Source organism: Callithrix jacchus, chromosome 1, assembly GCF_049354715.1.
Source record: "Callithrix jacchus isolate 240 chromosome 1, calJac240_pri, whole genome shotgun sequence".
NCBI lineage: Eukaryota > Metazoa > Chordata > Mammalia > Primates > Cebidae > Callithrix > Callithrix jacchus.
Window position 1 is genome coordinate 178,797,180 of NC_133502.1, and position 22,741 is coordinate 178,819,920.

A 22,741-nucleotide genomic window follows, 5' to 3' on the forward strand; every position below is an offset into this window, starting at 1 on the left:
CCATTCTGGAGTCTGGGCTCTGGTCCTGGCCACCTCGTTGGATAGCTGTGTGACTCTGACATTAATTGAGCAACTACTATGTGCCAGGCACAGGAGTGGGCTGTGCAGGTTTGGAGGTGAACAAGAAGATAGGGTTCTTTCCTCAATGGCCCATATGGGGCAGTGGCCTGTCACTGTACAAGTCACAAATAATTCCCGAGGCTCAGCTGCTTCAGTGGCCACCAAGGCCCAGCCCAGGGATGGGGTGCTGGGAGTGTGTCCTGGAGTGTGACCCAGGCTGTGTGGTCAGAGGGGCTTCTCTCAGGGAGATGCTCTTCCTTCTGAGAAGGAGGTGGCGAGTGGAGTCAGGCAGGTGAGGAGGAAGGGGAAGAGCAGACCCCGCAGAAGACATCTGCATGGAGGCCCTGAGCCGGGAGGGCCTTCACCTCCAGAAACCTCAGTTTCTCCTTCGGTAAAGTAGGCGGCATTGGCCTGGCCTCCTGGATGTTGGGGCAATTGGGCAGAATCGTGCCTGGAAAACACCCCGCCCCGTGCCTGGCTCTCAGTGGGTCTCCTGAATAGCTGTTAGAATCAGATGCTTATGACGGTTCCCCAGAGCTTGTGGGGGTCCCCAGAGACCATCTGGTTCAGCAGTTCTCAACCGGAATGCTTCTGCCCCGAGGGGATATTTGGCAGTGTCTGGAGACACTCAGGGTTGGCCTCACCTGGGGAGGGGCTGTTACTGGCATCTGTGTGGTAGAGGCTGGGGACGATGCTGAATGGGGACGTGCACAGGACAGGTGGAGTGGGACCCTGGTCTAGCATGAGCCACTTACTTTACTCACAGGGAAACCGAGGGCCATTGTGGGGAAGGGGTTTGCTCAGGGTCCTCTCCCAGCATGACAGGTTTGGGCCAGGCCTGGAGCACAGGCCCGTGTCCCAGCACCAGAGCAGGTCTGGCGGCAGCATGTCTGAAGGTGAGAGGTAGGGACTGGTGGGAGGGGAAGGAGGAGGCCCGGGCCTGTGGGAACTCCACCCTGGACCAGGGATGGGGATGGAGTCGCATCTCTCAGGCATCCTGGGCACAAGATTCTTGGGCATGATCTTGATCATTCAGCCAGCAGCTCACTCGGGTGCCCACTGCAGGAGGGGGTGTGTGGCTGCTTTGGGGCGTCCTGACTCAGCTAGCCGGTGGCAGATGGGTGGCATGTCAGGCTGGGACTGTGGTGTGAAATCCCAGCCTCGGAGCTGCGGTGATTTGCAGGGTGGTAGAGGCCTGGGGGCGGCTGGGGTGTCTGGGAAGGTTCAGACCCCCCCACCCTGTCTCTGCTCTGTTTGAGGCAGGCTCCCTCCTCCACCTTCTGATGATGAAGAGGGAGTTACGTAATGTTTGGGTAGCAGTTGCTTTACCCATGCGCTTACACGGGGGCGGTTTGACGGAGGGTGGGTGAGGCGGGGAGCCAGTGAGGCAGGAGCCTGCGTCTGTGCCGTTTCTGCTGGTGAATTGCTGTGTGACTTGCTGTGTGACTTTCGGCCTCTCTCTCCCTTTCTAGGCTGGTCTCCATACACAGAGGGTGGAAGCACATCACTGTTTTTCTTCTCTTCCCTTCTCTTCTCTCTTCTTTTCGAGATGGAGTCTCACTCACTTTATCACCCAGGCTGGAGTGCAGTGGCACTCGATCTCGGCTCCCTGCAGCCTCCGTCTCCTGAGTTCAAGTGATTCTCCTGCCTCAGCCTCCTAAGTTGCTGGGATTATAGACATATATCACCAGGCCCAGCTAATTTTTGTGTATTTAGTAGAGACAGGGTTTCCCCATGTTGGCCAGGCGCGTCTGGAACTCCTGACCTCAGGTGATCCCCCCGCCTCTGTCTCCCGACGTGCTGGAATTACAGGCGTGAGCCACTGCGCCTGGCCATGCACCAGTGGTTTTCTTACTGTGCCCACCAAGCTCTTAGGTCCCAGCTGGGGTCTTTAGGGGTCCTTGTTCCAAGGGCTCAGGAAGAAGGACCCAGACACATCGGCTCTTGCTCCCTCTGCCCCTGCCTGGCAATTTGTGTGTTCATTCATTTAACTCACTAGACAAACATGCACCAGGCCCACGTTACACGCCAGGCCTCATGCGGATCATCAGGGCACAGGGGTGTCAGGAGCCTACGTTCCGGTGGGGACTGGCCTGGAGGCGCCATATGGTGTAGCATGGTCCACTGTGCTGGGACGGACAAGCAGGCAGGGGAGTAGAGGAGGCCCCGAGACCTCAGACCGGCTGGGCCGACTTCCTGAAAGAAGCAACATCAGCTTGGTGCAGTGGTTCATGCCTGTAATCCCAGCATTTTGGGAGGCCAGGGCAGGTGGATCACGAGGTCAGGAGTTTGAGATCATCCTGGCCAACATGGTGAAACCTTGTCTCTACTAAACATACAAAAAATTAGTTGGGCATGGTGGCAGGCACCTGTAATCCCAGCTACTTGGGAGGCTGAGGCGGGAGATTCACTTGAGTGAGCCCAGGAGGTGGAGGTTGCAGTGAGCCGAGATTGTACCACTGTACTCCAGCCTGGCGACAGAGCAAGACTCCATCTCAAAAAAAAAAAAAGTCAGGAAGGCTTCATTCAGGACTCTTGCAATAGGTGTCAGGACTATCACAACCCCAGAGAGGGAGGGGTTCAACCCTGAATGCGAGGAAAAGTGAGGCTTTTTACCACCAGTGAACAGGTGAGGGCTCAGTGGGTGGAAACTGAGTAAGAGGAGGCCTCCAGGGCAGGGCATTCCTGCTGAACTGACTGGGCAGGCTGATGCGGGGGCAGGACGAGGACTCACCGAGGAACTTGATCAGATATCGTGGTGTAGCGATTCTGGCTACACTGACTTAGGATTCTTGCTACAGCTGGGCCAGGCAGGCCGAAGACCTGGGGCTGGGGCCAGGGGACAGGTTGAGGCCAAGTGAGAAGAGGGCTCCTATCCGAAGTCTTGGTGTGGAGTATGCAGGGTCTGGCAGAAGGAAGCTGGAGCAGCAGGCTGGGCACCCCCTCATGGGCATTGCTTCAAGGGGGGCTTCTTGGGGCCCTGCTAATGGCATGGAAGGGGGCTGGGGCCCCACAGTGATAACCTCTGCAGTGGTAACTGGATAGGGCCCCGAAGGCTCCCCACTGAGGCTGGCTTCCCTCTGCACAGATCCTCACTGCCGCCTTCCACAGCCGCGTGCCGCGTAGACTCTGTGCACAGCCTCCCCCTCCTTAGAGCGGCCCCTGTGAGCCATCTGCAGGGACGCCTTTCGGTGCCTTTTGTTTTGTCTTTATTGTTTTTAAGGACCTTTTAGAATCACTCAAGTAGCACAGACCCATTGTGGATAAGTTAGAAGGTTTGCACGAAGAAGTAACCACCTGGCATCCAGGGAGGTCTGGGGACAGCTGGGTGTGTCCCCACACGGGTCATTACATCCTGGTGCCAGGCATGTTTCCCCCGCTGCCCAGGGGCCCATCCTGGCCTGGGGTTCTGGGGTCATGGGCCAGGCTGAAACAGAAGAAACTGGAAAGAAGCAGAGAGAAGGCAGCTTTGAGGGCTGGGAGGGGGGGTAGCTGTGTCCCTTCCTCCTGCTGTGGGAAGGGACTCGAGATCCACAGTGGCATGATCTTGGCTCAGTGCAACCTCTGCCTCCCAGGTTCAAGTGACTCTCCTGCCTTAGTCTCCTGAGTAGCTGGGATTACAGGCACCATCAGGCCTGGCTAATTTTTGTATATTTAGTAGAGACGGGGTTTCACCCTGTTGGCCAGGCTGGTCTTGAAATCCTGACCTCAAATGATCGGCCCACTTCGGACTCCCACAGTGCGGGGATGACAGGCGTGAGCCTCCGTGCCTGGCCTCACACCCATAGTTTTCTGACTGTCCTGCTTTGCTTCCTTCTTGCTTGGCTGATCCAAGCAGGGGCTCAGAACAGATCTCAGGGCTGAGCAGAGGCCAGTAGACCCCTAGAGTCCTGCCAGGCTGCAGGGATTCTGGGTGGGCCTGTAGTCATCACCTGCACAGGAGGGACGGATGCTGGGGTTGCAGGCTGGCCGGCAGCGCAGAGGACAGGAGAAGTGGGGCCGGCTCTGAGTCTCACGAGTTGCTGTGTATGAATCTCCTGACCTCTCCGTGCCTCAGCACTCGCATGTGTGAAATGGGATGGTTGGGCCGGCTGCCAGGGAGTGCAGGGCGAGTTGAGGGGGAACTGCCCAGTCTCACAGGGCCCGGGATTGGGCTGCTGTCATGGGTTGCTACAAAGGCCGGTGGTTCCTGAGCTGGGACCTACCTCCCTGAGCCTCTAGCATCCTTCAAGGTGTTCTGGGGTAGGGACAGGAAAAGGTGCAGAGGGCTGGCTTATTCATGGCCTCCTGCTTGCTGTGGGCACTGCCAGGACGGTCATGTGCCCGCTGTGGTCTGATTAAAGAAGAACTCCCCTCCCTCCCACATCCCACCCCATCTTCTCTGCCTTCCCCCATCCACTTCCCCGACTCAGCAGCCCTCATTCCGGCAGCAGCAGCCATAGTACTGGCAGGAGGCTGAGTGCCTGAGCTTCGCCATTCAGGCCGCGGAATGTTCAAGGGTCCCACCCCTGGGAGCCCCACATGTCCCTTCAGGTCCTCGTGTGCCCAGGGTCCATTCCAGTCCCTTAGATTCCTGTTTACTGGGGAGGGGGACGGTGGCTTTTCCACGTGCGCCCTCTCTGGATGGGCCCTAATCACAGCGCCTCTCAAATTTCCTGCTCGGTCATCCCAGAACCCGCTCTGATGTTGTGGGGAAGGGTGGAGGCTTTGCGTGGGTCACACTGAAGGGGGCGCAGCGGGCGGTGTGAAAGTCGGCGGTGATCTGGCTTCTTGAGCATTGGCCTCCTCAGCATTCACCTTTGATCCCCACCTCCTCTGTAACCTGGGCTTCGAGGACTTGCAAATGTCTTCCTCTCTCTGAGCCTGTTTTCGCATCTTTAAAATGAGCTTCCTCAGCCTGGCACCATGGCTCATGCCTGTAATCCCAACACTCTGGGAGGCTGAGGCAGGCAGATCACCTGAGGTCAGGGGTTTGGGACCAGCCTGGCCAACATGGCGAAACCCTATCTCTACTAAAAATACAAAAATTAGCTGGATGTGGTGGCATATGCCTGTAATCCCAGCTACTCAGAAGGCTCAGGCAGGAGAATTGCTTGAACCCAGGAGGTGGAGGTTGCAGTGAGCCTAGATCACGCCACTGCACTCCATCTTCGGCAACAGAGAGAGACTCCATCTCAAAAAAAAACAAAACAAAAACAAAGCTTCCTTATAGTACCTTCTCATAGGGCTGTTAGGAGCATTCTGGGAGAATAAGGTGTGCAGAGTTCCCAGTTGGGTCTGACCCTGCAAAGGTAATAGCTGGTGTTGGTAACAGCTGACTGCTTTCTCTGGCTTCCTGTTGTGGAAGGAATCGTCCTCCGAGGAGTGTGTGACCCCCTGTGGTGGGGCGGGAGGGACGGTTCAACTGCACACAGGAGCCAGCTTGTGAACTGGTTTAGAACAACACATATTTAGGTTCACAGTTCTAAAATTCACACGATTGACTCGTTTTTGTGCCGAGCCCTGTGGTTACATGCACCATGTCCCTCATACCGACAAGACGGGTGTGAGAACCATCCCTTCTTATAGTTGAGGAAACAGGTAAGGGCTTTTGCTTGAGGTTGTACAGCTAGTGAATGGCAGAGATTTGGCCTGGGATTGGGGGTGCAAAGCCGTCCCACCATCAGCCGCCTGGGGATCTGGAGGATCTTGTGCTGGGCACCAGGACTGCAGGAAAGACAAGTCTGGTCGGAAGAGCCAGGGTCCCTCCATGCTGTTTACCCAGTTCCCTGGGAACAGAGGCTGAGGGGCGGGGTGTGGGCATGTGGGAGGGGCCAGCTGCCGGCTCCATATGGTGGTCTACCCACCAGCAGCCAGTAGCAGCCTGCCCGGCTGTGATGCCAGGAGGGGCTCAGAGGAGAAGGAGGGGAGGTGGGAAGGTCTTGCGCAGGCATGTGGCTTCTGGGAGGCCATTCATGTGACTCTTAGCCCCCTTGGGTGGAGCACAGGGTTGGGTGGCCACATGCACACTCTGTGTGCAGTATCTGGGTTAATTCCTATGTCAGCTCTTAACCCCCTCATGCAGACGAGGCTCAGAGTGGTGAAGTCTGTACCCAAGGTCACGCCATAGTGAGAGGCAGAGGTGGGACTGTGCCCACAGCCCCATGTGGCGCCATCTCTTTGAACAAGGAGCCACAGCTTTCTTAGGCCCAGGGTGGGCAATGTTGGTGGGTGGGTGATGTTGGCATCTCTTTTACCCTCTCTGTCCTGGTCTGCTACCTTCAGGTACAAAGGCTTCATCAAGGATTGCCCCAGTGGGCAGCTGGATGCAGCAGGCTTCCAGAAGATCTACAAGCAATTCTTCCCATTCGGAGACCCCACCAAGTTTGCCACATTTGTTTTTAACGTCTTTGATGAAAACAAGGTGAGCTGGGGATGGATGGGGCCCGAGGCAGCCCAGAGCCTCTTCCCTCTCGCAGCAGCTGGCTTAGCTCCCGTGGGCACCTGCAGCGTCTCCACACCCACTCTCTCCTGCTGATGTTACCTCTGGAGAATAAACACACACACAAGGGCATGCTGGCACGCACACATACATACATAGTCCCACATAAATGCACGCACATGTACACATGCAGATACACACGATAAACAGATGCATCCAAATGCATGCAAACACGTGTGCACACATATGTACACCCACTCATGCACTGTCATGCACGTCTCAGCTCTCATACAGAGGTGTATGTGCACATATACCCGAATACCATGCACACACAGGCACAAATACAGGGAGATGCATATGAACACACATTTATACTCATACAGTTCACACAAACGCACACATGCACAATGCATGGATTTGCAAGTGCACACGTGTACACACAGAGACACACATATACACACATATATACCATGTACACACATGCATGTATACACATATATATACGCATGTACACCCTGACATTTCTCTAATAAGCATAAATGCAAATGCCTCCAGTGATAACAAGATTAATAATAATAACCAATATTTACCGAACATTTACTATGTATAAGCTCTTTGCATGGATTTTTTTTGAGACAGAGTCTTGCTCTGTCGCTCAGGCTGGAGTGCAGTGGTGCAATCTCAACTCACCGCAACCTCTGCCTCCCGAGTTCAAGTGATTTCCCCTGCTTCAGCCTCCCCAGTAGCTGGGATTACAGGCACCTGCCACCACACCTGGCTAATTTTTGTATTTTGAGTAGAAATGGGGTTTCACCATGTTGCCCAGGCTGGTCTCGAACTCTTGACTTCAGATGATCCACCTGCCTGCCTTGGCTTCCCAAAGTACTGGGATTACAGGTGTGAGTCACCGCACCCAACCATACATGGATTATTTTTAATGAGGCCTTACAAGCACCTGGGATCTGGGTACTTGAATGCCCATATTGTAGGTCAGGAAACTGAGGCTCTGGGAATCATAAGCTGTAGGATCTTTTGTTCCTGGCTTTTTCCACAGAGTGTCACATTTTCAGGACTCACCATGTGGTAGCTCCTGTTCCCTTCGGGCAGTGGCTGCACCAACAGCTGTTGGGTTTTCTGCGATGACCCTGGTTCTGTCCCATAGTAGCATTTGAGGGTGGATTGACTGTCACTTGTCCCTGTACCCTGTGCTGCTGGCACCGAGGAGATTTCTATTCTGTCACACCCCCACCTTCTCCCAGGTTCCCCCAGTAACACTCCTGACCCTGGGGAGGGCTCTTCCCTTCTTTGGCCTCAGTTTCGTATTTGCATATAACAGGTGGAATTGAACAGCCTGCAGGGGCCCTCCCTCTGCAAAACCCATGAGCCTACAGCTCCAGGACAAGGGGTTTCCAGGTGCCGTTGCTGAGAGGGGTGCAGGTGTTGGTGCTTCTGGTACCTTCTCCCATCGGGAGTGGAGTCAGCCTCTGTTCAGTTTCAGCCCCTCTTCCTGTCCCTCCCTCCCAGCCCCTTCCACTTCTAACCCCAAACCAGTCCCCAGCATCTGCTCCTGGCCCTCTCCTTGCGTCTTGTCCCCCATCCTTTCGAACCTGCCCTCTCCACCTGAGTGTTCATTGGTCACAGTGTCTGGAGCCTGCGACTGCCCCTCACCCACCTCCAGGGTTCAGCCTGACCTGGTGGCCTGGCCGGTACTGACTGAGACCATCCCCTCTCTCTCCTGTCAGGACGGGCGGATCGAGTTCTCTGAGTTCATCCAGGCACTGTCGGTGACCTCGAGGGGGACCCTGGATGAGAAGCTGCGGTGTAAGTCCAGCTCCTTTGGCCCTATGGGGCAGCAGCTGGCGGGCCCAGGCAAGAGGGAGGCAGTCCTCTGCCCTCACCAGGCAGGGGCACCAGACGCCCACCGCAGTGACCGCAGATGGTGTCCCAGCTCTGTCTGTCCACTGAGGGCAGGCCTGGCCCTGGGCAGGTAGCCCTCACATGGCCAAGTAACTAGGCCAGACCAGCTGTCCCGGGTTCAGAGAGTAGCACAGACATTGGCGCTTCTAGGTCAGAGGGTTTCCTGGAGGTGGAGGGCTGAGGGCAGAGGCTGGCAGGAGCCTTGGCTACACTCTGGCAGGTGCAGACCTGGGCAGCGGGAGGGGCAGTGGGGACCCAAGAAACAAGTTCAGTGCCGGACCCACCTCTTTCATAGCCACTGCTTTGATTCCGGCTTTCACTCCTTCACTTACTTGTTCATTCGCCAGATGACGACTGCACGCAGCCAGCTGTTGGTACCAGGGACCCACTGGGGATAAGGTAGATAGGTCCTGCTTTCACGGTTGTCAGTCTAGCATGGCAGCAGGATTTACCAAAACCTCAGGAAACTGTAGGCGAGCGGGAGAGGGAGTCCTGAGCAGGAGGGGACCTGCCTGGTAGGCGCTGGGCTGGGGTGAGGGGAGCTGGGAGGGGTGCAAGGGCTCCAGGCAGGGGGGCCCGCAGGTGCGAGGCCCATAGAGGGAGGCTGAGAGGACAGGAGGGAGGCTGTTCAGGCCCCTGGCGGCATTAGCAGGAATGCAGGGAGGGTGAAGGGTGGGGAAGATGGAAACCATGTGGCCAGAGCTCCCTGCTCGGGAAGACTTTCACACTTCATTCCGCCAGCAGCCAGAAGACCCTGCAGTTTCTATTGATTGATTGATTGATTGAGGTGGAGTCTCACTCTGTTGCCCAGGCTGGATGCAGTGGCACGATCTTGGCTTACCATGACCTCTGCCTCCCGGGTTCAAGTGATTCTCCTGCCTCAGCCTCCTGAGTAGCTGGGACTACAGGCACCTGCCACCACACCCAGCTAATTTTTGTATTTTTAATAGAGACAGGTTTTCACTATGTTGGCCAGACTGGTCTCGAACTCCTGACCTCGTGATCCACCTGCCTTGGCCTCCCAAAGTGTTGGGATTACAGACGTGACACACTGTGCCTGGCCTTTTTTTTTTTAAGGAATAAAAGAGAATTTTATTTATGCAAAAGATCCTCCTCGTGTTGCACTATTTATTATCTAATGTTGACTGTCGGGGCCACAGCATAACTGTGGGAGCCGAGTGGACCATGGGGAGGAGGTGGGGCTGGAGTGGGGGAGGGAGTAGGGTGGTGGATAGACTCCTCTGGGCCACACCCCAGGCCCCTGGCTTCCCACTCACTCGGCTCCAGCCTCTGAGGCCTCGGCCCTGGAAGCCCAATGCCTCTTCCCTTTATTTTATTTATTCATTTAGAGACAGAGTCTCGCTCTGTCTCCCAGGCTGGAGGGCAGTGGTGCGGTCTCTGCTCACTACGACCTCTGCCTCCCGAATTCAAGTGATTCTCGTGCCTCAGCCTCCCAAGTAGCTGGGATTACAGGTGCTCACCACCATGCCTGGCTAATTTTTGTATTTTTAGTAGAGATGGGGTTTTACCATGTTGGCCAGGCTGGTCTCAAACTCCTGACCTCAGGTGATCCGCCCATCTCGGCCTCCCAAAGTGCTGGGATTACAGGCGTGAGCCACTGTGCCTGGTCCTGTTATTTTTAATTAATTAATACACACACACACACACACACACACACACACACACACACACACACACATACATATATGGAGAGAGAGAGAGAGAAAGTGAGAGAGAGAAGGTCTTGCTCTGTCACCCAGGCTGGAGTGCAGTGGCTCGATCTCGGCTTATTGTAACCTTCACCTCCTGGGCTCAAGCCATCCTCCCACCTCAGCCTTGCAAGTAGCTGGAACTATAGGCACATGCCACCACGCCCAGCTAATTTTTGTATTTTGTAGAGATGGGGTTTTGCCATGTTGCTCAGGCTGATCTCGAACTCCTGGGCTCAAGCAATCCACCCACTTCAGCCTCCCAAAGTGCTGGGATTACAGGTGTGAGCCACCACACCCAGCCTTATTTATTTTTAACCCTAGCTGCAATGGGGTGTGTGTGTGTGTGTGTGTGTGTGTGTGTGTGTGTGTGTGTCTGTCCCTATCTTGATGTAAATATTTGTTGACCTGATGAAGAATGGGCCATCCGGTCTCTAACTTCATGTTGGGGTACAGAGAGGAGGGGTGAGCTGAAGACCCCTCCCAGCCGCCCCAGCCTTGCTCACTCAGCGCTGGCTGTTGCTTACAGGGGCCTTCAAACTCTATGACTTAGACAACGACGGCTACATAACCAGGAATGAGATGCTAGACATTGTGGACGCCATTTACCAGATGGTGGTGAGAGGCTGGTTCCCATGGTGTGGGGATGGCAGGAGGGGCAAAGCCAGTGACTGAGAAAGAGACAGCACCTGTGCAGCGGTGCCCCTGCCCAGGGTGGGAGCGGGGGTCCCTGGTTGAGCTGTTCTGTTCTGTACATCTCTGCCTGGGCAGGTTGGCAGGCAGGGGCTGGCAGATAGTGGGGCTGGGGTGTGGGATATTCCAGGGCAGAATGGCAGGGATGGGGAGAGGAAAGAAGAGGGAGGTGGTTCTCATCTGGAACCTGCCAGGTCTGGGGGGCAAATGTGTGGCCAAGAGCCCAAAGCCCAGGGTGCCAGGCCCCAGTCCCGCCTTGTCTGTCCCTGCAGGGGAACACCGTGGAGCTCCCAGAGGAGGAGAACACTCCAGAAAAGAGAGTGGACCGGATCTTTGCCATGATGGACAAGGTGAGGTGGGGCTGGGGCTGGTCCCAGACCGGGGAGGCAAAGGGTCGGGGCAGGAATTGGGGTCCCTGGAGCCTGGGCCCGCCTTTGCTGCCATCGAGTATGGGGCTGGCTCACGGCAGGCGGCACGGCCTGGTGGCACATCCACGGTCAGCAGCCAGCCGCATCCAGTGTCCAGAGTCTTAAGTCAGTTTGCTGGTGTGCTTTCTCTAATCAACCAAAGTCCTCAGGCTTTATTTTTTTGGTTTGCCGCAGACCCCTTTGGCATTCTGGAGAAGCCTACGGACTTCTCAGAATAACGGCTTTCAGAAGATCAAAAAGGAAGCTGATTATTTTAGAAAACAGCTGTCAGAGTATTTTTAAAAAAGAATCTGTGATGTAGCATTCTGTGAGCTGCTCTTCTTAACGCATTAACTAAGATGTAGTGGTGGGGCTGACAAGCCCCACTGGGAAATTGGGAGCTGTCCTATCTGCAACTGGGACGCTATGAAAATACCTGTGACCCCACTGTCGACAGATCACGGGGACTGCAGGTCCTGTTGGGGACCATCATCTAGGTTCCTATCGAAGGAAAAGCTACATTTCAGTTAGAGGTTAGTGAAAAGATAGACTGATTTTTTCCCCCAAGTTCACAGTCCTGCTGATTTCTATCCACAGGCCCAAGGTTAAGAAACCCTTCTTTAAAGGGAACCATAGGCCGGGCGTGGTGGCTCACACTTCTAATCCTGACACTTTGGGAGGCCGAAGCATGTGGATTACCTGAGGTCAGGAGTTTGAGACCAGCCTGACCAACATGGTGAATCTCTGTCTTTACTTAAAAAAAAAAAAAAAAAAAAAAAAAAAGATTACAAAAAAATTAGCCAGGCATGGTGGCACATGCCTGTAATCCCAGCTATTTGGGAGGCTGAGGCAGGAAAATTGCTTGAACCCAGGAGGTGGAGGTTGCAGTGAGCCAAGATCACACACTGCACTCCTGCCTGGGCCACAAGAGTGGGTCTCAAAATAAAAAAAAATAAAAAAGGGGGCCAGGCGCAGTGGCTCACGCCTGTAATCCCAGCACTTTGGGAGGCCGAGGCGGGTGGATCACAAGGTCAAGAGATGGAGACCATCCCGGCCAACATGGTAAAACCCCATCTCTACTAAAAAAATACAAAAATTAGCTGGGTGTGGTGTCACGCGCCTGTAGTCCCAGCTACCTGGGAGGCTAAGGCACGAGAATTGCTTGAACCCGAGAGGCAGAGGTTGCAGTGAGCCGAGATTGCACCACTGCACTCCAAACTGGCGCCTGGCAACAGATCAAGACTCTGTCTCAAAAAAGAAAAGGTACCATAGACACTGGGGCCCTCTTGAGGGTAGAAGGTGGGAGGAGTGTGAGGATTGAAACCCACCTATTATCAGGTACTATGTCATCTGGGTGATGAAATAATCTGTGCAGCAAACCCCCACAACACAGGATTTACCCATATAACAAACCTGCACGTGCATCCTTGAACCTAAAATAAAAGCCTAAAACAAGGACTCCAAAAAAAAAAAAAAGGAATCCTTCTTTAAATCAAACTTCTTTTTAAACTAAAATAACTTTTTTTTTTTTGAGACGGAGTTTTGCTCTTGTTAACCAGGCTGGAGTGCAATGGCGCGATCTCGGCTCACTGCAACCTCCGCCTCCTGGGTTCAGGCAATTCTCCTCCCTCAGCCTCCTGGGTAGCTGGGATTATAGGCATGCGCCACCGTGCCCAGCTAATTTTTTGTATTTTTAGTAGAGACGGGGTTTCACCATGTTAACCAGGATGGTCTCGATCTCTTGACCTAGTGATCTACGCGCCTCAGCCTCCCAAAGTGCTGGGATTACATAAAATAACTTTTTAAATGGAAATTTGAAATAATGATGTTAAGGAAATCTAGGTGTTACTTGCCTTCAGTAAAATAATATAAAATGGCCAGTCACGGTGGCTCACACCTGTAACCCCAGCACTTTGGGAGGCTGAGGCAAGTGGATCACTTGAGCTCAGGAGTTCAAGACCAGCCTGGGCAACATGGCAAAACCCCATCTCTACAAAAAATTAAAAAATTGGTTGGGTATGGTCGTATGCACCTGTGGTCCCAGCTACTTGGGAGGCTGAGGTGGGAGGAGTGCTGGAGCCTGGGAAGTCAAGGCTGCAGTGAGTCCTAATTGTGCCACTGTACTCCAGCCTGGGTGACAGAGTGAGATTCTGTCTCAAAAAAAAAAAAAAAAAGTAAATACAAAATTAAAAATATCATAGAAATTCCTGTAACTCAGGGCTGCTTATTATATTCTGGCTGGAGACAGCTGTTGGCCCTAAAAGCTTTGAGCCTGAGGCCTGTACTTTCTTAATTAAAAAAGGGAGTTTAGCCCACATGAGAGGGTTGGTAGAGACATGCTGGCCTCAGACCCAGCTGGCCTCTTGGTAATGATCCGAAGATGTATGGACAGAGCGTGGAGCACGGAATAATGAGTTTCTTGTGGTGGCCTCCATGTGGCTTGGTGCCATGCATTCCTTACCGCCCCGCTGTCTGCACCTCCCTCATTTTGGGAAACAGCACAGACCCTGTAGTCACATGGACTGGGGTGTGAATCTGACATCAGCATCTCCCGGCCCTGGGGCCTGGGTAGGTGATGGAGCCTCAGTTTCCTCACTGGTAGAATGGGGCTGAGAGCAGCACCCTCCTCTTGGGTTGGCTGTGTGGGTTCCATGCCCTGAGGGTTGCTCCATCCTTGGCATGGGTTGTGTATGCAGCACGCGGTCCCTGAGCATGGCTGGGGTGTGTGTCGGAGCTGTCATTGGTGTGCGTCCCCTCTGGCTACCTGAGGTCATGTAGGTGCTCTCTGTGGCCATTTTCTTGTGGTCTCACAGGCTTCCTTGAGAGATGTTCCAGGGGAAGGGATTCTGACCCAAACCGTCCCCTCCCCAAGAGACCCACTAAAGTTCCTCTGTCTCAGCTGTGCTCAGCCCCCTGCTGGGTCTCCCAGGGTCTGGTGTGGGTTGCTCCAGGGGCAGTTGAAATGCTTCCCAAGAGCGACCCCAGAGAACTGCATGACACTCTAAGCCTTGTCGATTACGTACATTGATGGGGATTAATAGCAGTGACAATGACGTGTGGAGTTATGGGGCACTTCCAGTTGGTCAAGCACAGAGCTGTCACCCCAAGACCTGGAGGAAGCCAGGCAATTACCCTCCATCCCCAGGGAAGAAACAGGCCCAGAGAGGTGGGCCACGGCCCAAGGCCACCCCACTGTGAGTGCCGAGGTCTGTCCGCTGCCAGTTTCTCATAGGCCCTGAGCCATGTCGCCTTCCTCCTGATCTAACCTTGGAAGGGCTTTTGGGACCGGCCCTGGGCTGGGCTTGTCCAGAGCCCTCTCCTGGGAGACCCTGCACCCTTAGCCGCCTCTCTCTGCTCTCAGAATGCTGATGGGAAGCTGACCCTGCAGGAGTTCCAGGAAGGGTCCAAGGCGGACCCGTCCATCGTGCAGGCGCTGTCCCTCTACGACGGGCTGGTATAGTCCCGGGCCGGGCCGGAGCAGGGTGAGTATGCACTTGGGGACTGGGGTGGGTCTGGGGTGGGTCCGAGGTAAAAATCCAGCACCGGGACACGTAGGGTTGGCAGGTAAGTACTTGAGTCTCTGGGGGTTTTGGGGTCAGCCCAGTGGGGACATAGCTGGGAGGGGAGGCTGGAAGGGGGGCTTTCAGATTGGTCAGAGCTCCTCGGTTTGATCATTTTTTATAGACCCAGATTGGCCTGCGAGTTTGCTTGAATAGAGTTTTTCTGGGTGGGTCAGCTGCGGTGGTTCATGCCTGTAATCCCAGCACTTTGTGAGGCCCAGGTCCAGAGTTAGTAACCAGCCTGGCCAACATAGTGAACCCCCCATCTCTACTAAAAATACAAAAATTAGCTGGCCATGGTGGTGTATGCCCGTGGTCCCAGCTACTCGGGAGGCTGAGGCAGCAGAATCACTTGAACTCTGGAGGTGGAGGTTGCAGGGAGCTGATATTGTGCCACTGCACTCTAGTTTGGGTGACAGAGCAAGACTCTAACTAAAAAAAAAAAAATTTCCCGGATGGAAGACACTTTGAAAATCAGTTCCCAACCAGGGCCAGTGGCCTGGGAGAGCAATCTCTCATCCCCTCTCTGGGAAACCGGTCAGAGACCTAAGCTCCTGGCTGTCTGGATCAATAGCTCAAGTGTGTGTTTGTGTGTGTGCTGTCCAGTTGGATTTGTTGTAAGTGTAGAATGATAGCATTCCCGGTGTGTGTGTGTGTGTGTGTGCTGTCCAGTTTGATCTGTTGTAAGTGTAGAACAATAGCATGCCCAGTGTGTGTGTTTGTGTGTGTGTGTGTGTGTGTATGCGCGCATGCTGTCCAGTTGGATTTGTTGTAAGTGTAGAACAATAGGATGCCTGGCGTGTGTGAGTGTGTATGCGCTGTCCAGTTGGATTTGTTGTAAGTGTAGAACGATAGGATGCCCGGTGTGTGTGTGTGTGTGTGTATGTGTGTGTGCATGCGCTGTCCAGTTGGATTTGTTGTAAGTGTAGAATGATAGCATGCCTGGTGTGTGTGTGCATGTGTGTGCGTGTGCTTTCCAGTTGGATTTGTTGTAAGTGTAGAACAATAGGATGCCTGGCGTGTGTGAGTGTGTATGCGCTGTCCAGTTGGATTTGTTGTAAGTGTAGAACGATAGGATGCCCGGTGTGTGTGTGTGTGTGTGTATGTGGGTGTGCATGCGCTGTCCAGTTGGATTTGTTGTAAGTGTAGAATGATAGCATGCCTGGTGTGTGTGTGCATGTGTGTGCGTGTGCTTTCCAGTTGGATTTGTTGTAAGTGTAGAATAGCATGCCTGGTGTGTGTGTGTGTGTGTGTGCAAATGTGCTGTCCAGTTGGATTTGTTGTAAGTGTAGAATGACAGCATGCCTGGTGTGTGCGTGTGTACGTGTGTGTGTGTGCATGCTGTCCATTGGATTTGTTGTAAATGTAGAATGATAGCATTCCCGGTGTGTGTGTGTGTGTGTGTGTGTGCTGTCCAGTTGGATTTGTTGTAAGTGTAGAATGATAGCATGTCTGGTGTGTGTGTGCATGTATGTGTGTGTGCTGTCCAGTTGGATTTGTTGTAAGTCTAGAATAATAGCATGCCTGGTGTGTGTGTGTGTGTGTGCTGTCCAGTTGGATTTGTTGTAAGTGTAGAATGATAGCATGCCTGGCAGAAGCTCCTGTTGCTCGTAGAGAGCAGTCTCCCTTCTCTCCTTCTCCTCCCCTCTCCCCTCTTTTCCTGCCTCTTCTCTGTGGAGTGTTCAATGTTGTCTGGGGGAACTGGGCATGAATAACACCCAAGGTCTTGCCTAGCTATCAATGCACTTGTCCGTGTCCTGGTGAGCCACTGGGTGCCTGCTGTTGATATATATGTCAGGGTGGAATTGCTGGGATGTAGGTTGTGTGTAATATTTAGCTTTGGTAGTTACTAGTAAACAGTTTTCCAAAGAGGTTGTGCCGTCTTGCAATCCCACTAGTAGAGTATAGGGGTTCAAGTTGCTCCTCATCCTCGCCAACATTGGGCATTTTCTATCTTTTCAAATTTTAGCCATTTTTGTGAGTACGGAGTGATAACTCCTTCTAAGTTGACTTTGCATTTCTCTGATGAGCAGTGACATTGAACGCCTTGTTGTTAAGTGTATCATCCATTTTATCATGTTGGCCAGGCTGGTCTCGAACTACTGACCTCAAGTGATTCGCCCACCTCGGCCTCCCAAAGTGCTGGGATTACAGGTGTCAACCACAGTGCCCAGCCTAATTTTTGTTTTTTGTTTTTTTTGAGACGGAGTTTCGCTCTTGTTACCCAGGCTGGAGTGCAATGGCGTGATCTCGGCTCACCGCAACCTCCGCCTCCTGGGTTCAGGCAATTCTTCTGTCTCAGCCTCCTGAGTAGCTGGGACTACAGGCACGTGCCACCATGCCCAGCTAATTTTTTGTATTTTTAGTAGAAACGGGGTTTCACCTTGTTGACCAAGATGGTCTCGATCTCTTGACCTCGTGGTCCACCCGCTTCGGCCTCCCAAGTGCTTGGATTACAGGCTTGAGCCACCGCACCCGGCCTGTATCATCCATTTTAATGTGCTCATTTGTGACATGCTAGGTTAGTTATCCATTGCTACATATTACATTACCACAAACAGTAGCTTAAGAACAAACATTAGGAATTTGGCACAGTTAAGCTGGGTGCCTCTGGCTCAAGGACTCTCAGGAGTATGCAGTTCCCCTGTCAGTAGGGTTTGCCTGGGTCTATCCTGGATTTAGCAGTGTGAAATCCACGTTCTAGGAAACTCCTCGGTCCCGGGAAAATTGGGATAGTCAGCCATTAGCCAGGGCTGTGGTCTCATCTGAAGGTTTGGCTGATGGCAACCTGCTTCCAATCTCACTCATATGGTTTGGCAGCCTCATTCCCTTGCCATGTAGACACCTGCGCTGGGCTGCCTCACAACATGGCTGCCAGTGTCCCTCAGAGCTTTCCAAGAGGGAGGGAGAGAAGGAGAGCCAGGATGAAAGCCACTGTCGTCTTCTTTTTTTTTTTTTTTGAGACAGAGCCTCACTCTGTCGCCCAGGCTGGAATGCAATGGCATGATCTCAGCTCACTGCAACCTCCGTCTCCCAGTTTCAACCAATTCTCCTGCCTCACCCTCCAGCATAGCTGGGACCACAGGCATGCGCCACCATAGCCGGCTAATTTTTTTATTTTTAGTAGAGTCGGGGTTTCACCATGTTGGTCAGGCTGGTCTCTTGAACTCCTGACCTCATGAGCTGCCCACTTCAGCCTCCCAAAGTGCTCCACTGTCTTTTTATAGCATAATCTTGGAAGTGACATTCATTACTTTTTCTTTTTCTTTATTTCTTTTTATTTCTATGAATGGGTCTCACTCATCACCCAGCCACCAGGTCATGGCTCACTGCAGCCTTGACCTCCCAGGCTCAAATAAGCCTCCCACCTCAGCCCTCCCAAGTAGCTGGGACTACAGGCATGTGCCACCATACCTGGCTAACTAAAGACGTTTTTTTTTTTTTTTTTTTTTTTTTTGAGACGGAGTTTCGCTCTTGTTACCCAGGCTGGAGTGCAATGGCGCGATCTCGGCTCACCACAATCTCCGCCTCCTGGGTTCAGGCAATTCTCCTGCCTCAGCCTCCCGAGTAGCTGGGACTACAGGCACGCGCCACCATGCCCAGCTAATTTTTTGTATCTTTAGTAGAGACGGGGTTTCACCATGTTGACCAGGATGGTCTCGATCTCTTGACCTCGTGATCCACCCGCCTCGGCCTCCCAAAGTGCTGGGATTACAGGCTTGAGCCACCGCGCCCGGCCCAAAGACATTTTTTTTGTAGAGTCTCACTAATGTTGTCCAGGCTGGTTTCAAACTCTTGACCTCAAGTGATCCTCCTACCTTGGCCTCCCAAAGTGCTGAGATTACAGGTGTGAGCCACTGTGCCCAGCTATAGATTGGTTTTTGAATGCTAAGTCACCATGCATTCTTAGAATAAACTCCACTTTGCCATGGTGTGTTATCTTTTTCATGTATCATAAACTTGATTTGTTGGTATTTTGTTTAGGAGGCCTACAGTGTTTTTTGTTTCTTTTTTTTCAAGACAGAGTCTCACTGCGTCACCCAGGCTGGAATGCAGTGGCACGAGCTCAGCTTACTGCAACCTCCACCTCCCAGGTTCAAGCAATTCTCCTGCCTCAGCCTCCTGAGTAGCTAAGACTACAGGCACCTGCCACCAAGCCTGGCTAATTTTTGTATTTCTAGTAAAGATGGGTTTTAGTCATGTTGGCCAGGCTGGTCTGAAACTCCTGACCTTAGGTGATCTGCCCACTTCGGCCTCCCAAAGTGCTGGGACTACAGGTGTGAGCCACTGTGCCTTCCAAAGTGCTGGGACTACAGGTGTCAGCCACTGTGCCTCCCAAAGTGCCAGGGCTACAGGTGTGAGCCACTGTGCCTCCCAAAGTGCCGGGGCTACAGGTGTGAGCCACTGTGCCTCCCAAAGTGCTGGGGCTACAGGTGTGAGCCACTGTCCCGGCCAGTGTTTTGAAGCTTTACAGTGTTTCGAATTATTATTATTTTATTTTTTACAAGAAATCCTTTTTTATTGAAGAGATGTCAGAAAATATGTTTAATGAGAAATCCTGAATTAAAAAGTTTATTTTAATAAAAACCCTTATGCATGACCCAGATATAAACACAGTGAACATTTTTAGTGTCCAGAGTGATTTAAAAAGAATTGAACACTTACAAAACTCAGTGCTCAGTAAACTGAGTCACACAGAAATATATAATTAAAACCAATTTATAAAGAAACTCTCACCATTTTATATATATATATATATATATATATTTTTTTTTTTCTTTTCTGAGACAGAGTTTCCCAGGCTGGAGTGCAGTGGCACGATCTTAGCTCACGGCAACCTCCGCCTCCTGGGTTCCAACAATTCTTCTGCCTCAGCCTCCCAAGTAGCTGGGTTAACAGGCATTCACCACCATGCCCGACTAATTTTTGTATTTTTAGTAGAGATGGGGTTTCACCATGTTGGCCAGGCTGGTCTCAAACTCCTGACCTTGTGATCTGCCCACCTCAGCCTCTCGAAGTGCTGGGATTACAGGAGTGGGCCATTGCACCTGGCCAATATTTCTATCATAGAATTGCTTGACGTGTACCTTGACGTGTCCCATGGTAAACGCTGATACGTTGTCTAATTTTTCACAGTCCCCTTTTGCAAATCACCATGTTACGTTATTTCCATGACAAGCTTGTCAAAGTGACAGGAGCCCTCCCATGATATGACCCCGCCCTTTCTATTAGCTCTGCCAGGAAATGGTCTTCATTCTCCTATAGGGCTGTTCTTCGTGCCTACGCTGTAGTAATTATATCTAATTTGTGTTCTATTATTTTGATGATTTATTTGCCTCCTCAGATTCCTGAGAGCTCATAATTCCTAGATCACTTGCAGTTATGTAAGTCATTGACTTATTCAGAAATGGAGATGAGGCTTATTTTCCACATCATTAAATGTTGAGACCATCATTTTTCATAGCTGCATAGTGCTCCACCACATGGCTGGGCCATAATTTAACCAGTTCCACAGGGTTAGACACTCAGGTTGTTGGAAATTTGGGGAAGAGATTAAAAAATTACCTATTATGGGCCAGGCATGATGGCTCATGCCTGTAACCCCAGCACTTTGGGAGGCCGAGGCGGGTGAATCACTGGAGGTTGGGAGTTCGGGACCAGCCTGGGCAACATGGTGAAACCCTGTCTCTACAAAAAATACAAAAATAAACCGAGTGTGGTGGTGGGCACCTATAATCCGAGCCATTCAAGAGACTGAGGCTGGAGAATCACTTGACCCTGGGAGGCGGAGGTCACAGTGAGCAGAGATCACGCCACTGCACTCTAGCCTGGGCGACAGAGCAAGACAAGACTCTGTCTCAAAAACAACAACAACAACAACAACAACAAATGATCTGTTATGGAAGCATTCATACGCAGTGGTAGAGAGAATAGTGTAATGCTGGCCGGCTGGGCGTGGTCATCACTATAATCCCAGTGCTTTGGGAGGCTGAAGTGGAAGGATTGCTTTAGGCCAGGAGTTGGAAACCAGCCTAGAGAACATAGAGAGACCCCGTGTCTACAAAAAATACAAAAATTAACCAGGTGTGGTGGCACATGCCTGTAGTCCCAGCTACTCAGGAAGCTGAGGCAGGAGTATTGCTTGAGCCCAGGAGTTCAAGGCTTCAGTAAACTAGGATTGTACCACTATACGCCAGCCTAGGTGATAATGTGAGACCCTGTCACTTTAAAAAATATAAAGTATAATACTACATACCCATCACTCAACTTCCCAGTTCCCTGCCAACCTTGTAACCATCTATGCCCTTCCCCTCCCACCCCCACTCTTGGTTATTTTGAAGCAAATTCAAGATATCATCATACTTAATCCATTTCAAAATATATTTCTAAAAGATAAAGAATCTTTAAAAAATTTCATAAAGCCAGAAAATCAATAATTCCATAATTCCCTCTGATCTCTAGTTGCTATTCTAGTTTTCTTATCTCACCATTTTTTTTTTAACTTTGTTTACTGAAATTAGAATCTGAATACAGTCTACCATTGCAATTGGTTGATGGGTCTCTTAAATTTATTTAGGCCATGTGCTGTGGCTCATGCCTGTAATCCCAGCACTTAGGGTGGCCGAGGTGTACGGATCACTTGAGCCCAAGGGTTCAAAACTAGCCTGGCTAACATGGTGAAACCCCATCTCTACCAAAAATACAAAAATTAGCTGGGTGTGGTGACATGCACCTATAGTCCCATTTACTTGGGGGAGCTGAGGCAGGAGGATTGCTTGAACCAGGGAGGTTGAGGCTGTAGTGAGCTGTAATTGCACCACTGCACTCTAGCCTAGGTGATAAAGTGGGACCTTGTCTCAAAAAAAAACCTTCTAAATTTTCTTTTTTATTTTTATTTTTTTGAGACGGAGTCTTGCTCTTGTTGCCCAGGCTGGAGTACATGGTGTAATCTCGGCTCACTGCAACCTCCGCCTCCTGGGTTCACGTGATTCTCCTGCCTCAGCCTCCTGAGTAGCTGTGACTACAGCCACGTGCCACCACACTTGGCTAACTTTTGTATTTTTAGTAGAGATGGGTTTTCACCATGTTGGCCAGGAGAGTCTCAAACTCCTGATCTCAGGTGATCCACCCATGCTGGGATTACAGGTGTGAGCCATCACACCTGCCCTGAGTATCGGTCTTCAGTTCTTTGGGTATATACCTAGGAGTGGAGTTGCTGGGTCATATGGTTGGTTAACTGTTTGAGGAACCACTAAACTGATCTCCAAAGTAGTGACACCATCTTGCATTCCCGGCAGCAGTGGACAAAGCTTCCAGTTTCCCCACATCCTTGCCAACGCTTCTTATTTTCCATTAAAAAAAAGAGATACCCATCCTAGTGGGTATGAAATGGTTGCCTCACTGTGTTTTTCTTTCTTTCTTTTTTTTTCGAGACAGGGTCTCACTCTGTTGCCCAGGCTTGAGTGCAGTGATGCAATCTCGGTTCACTGCAACCTCTGCCTCCTGGGTTCAAGTGATTCTCCTGCCCGAGTCTCCTGAGCAGCTGGAATGACAGATGTGTGTCACCATGCCTGGCTGAGTTTTGCATTTTTGGTAGAGACCAGGTTTCACTGTGTGGCCAGGCTGGTCTTGAATTCCTGGCCTCAAGTGATCCTCCTGCCTCAGCCTCCCAAAGTGCTGGGTTTACAGGTTCAAGCCACCGCTCCTGGCCCTCCCTGTGGTTTGGATGTGTGTTTCCCTAATGACTTGGGATGTTGAACATGTTTCATGTGCTTTCGGCCATTCTATGCATTGTTTTTAATGGTTGTAAGCAGTTTTGTTCTGTGGGTGTGTCCTGATGTATTCCACCACCCCCCTGATACGGGACACCTAGATTATTTTCTCTGCCTCCATTTTGGTTTTTGCTTTCTATTACAGATGATGCTGTGGTGAACATTTCATCAAGGATACATATGTGAACCCAATGGGTGCCTC

At 51.8% G+C, this 22,741-nt stretch overlaps 1 protein-coding gene across 2 annotated transcripts in view; it reads left to right on the forward strand.

Annotated features, from left to right (window-relative positions):
- The window catches only part of NCS1 (neuronal calcium sensor 1), a 66,221-nt gene that overhangs the window by 39,744 nt on the left and 3,736 nt on the right, over positions 1-22,741 (forward strand). For both annotated transcript variants that reach the window (XM_035260372.3, XM_035260386.3), the window contains exons 3-7: positions 6,325-6,463; positions 8,224-8,302; positions 10,637-10,725; positions 11,073-11,150; positions 14,569-14,689. In XM_035260372.3, the coding sequence (XP_035116263.3) occupies positions 6,325-6,463; positions 8,224-8,302; positions 10,637-10,725; positions 11,073-11,150; positions 14,569-14,667 (484 nt within the window). In that variant the 3' untranslated portion in view covers positions 14,668-14,689. The remainder of the gene's footprint in view (positions 1-6,324; positions 6,464-8,223; positions 8,303-10,636; positions 10,726-11,072; positions 11,151-14,568; positions 14,690-22,741) is intronic.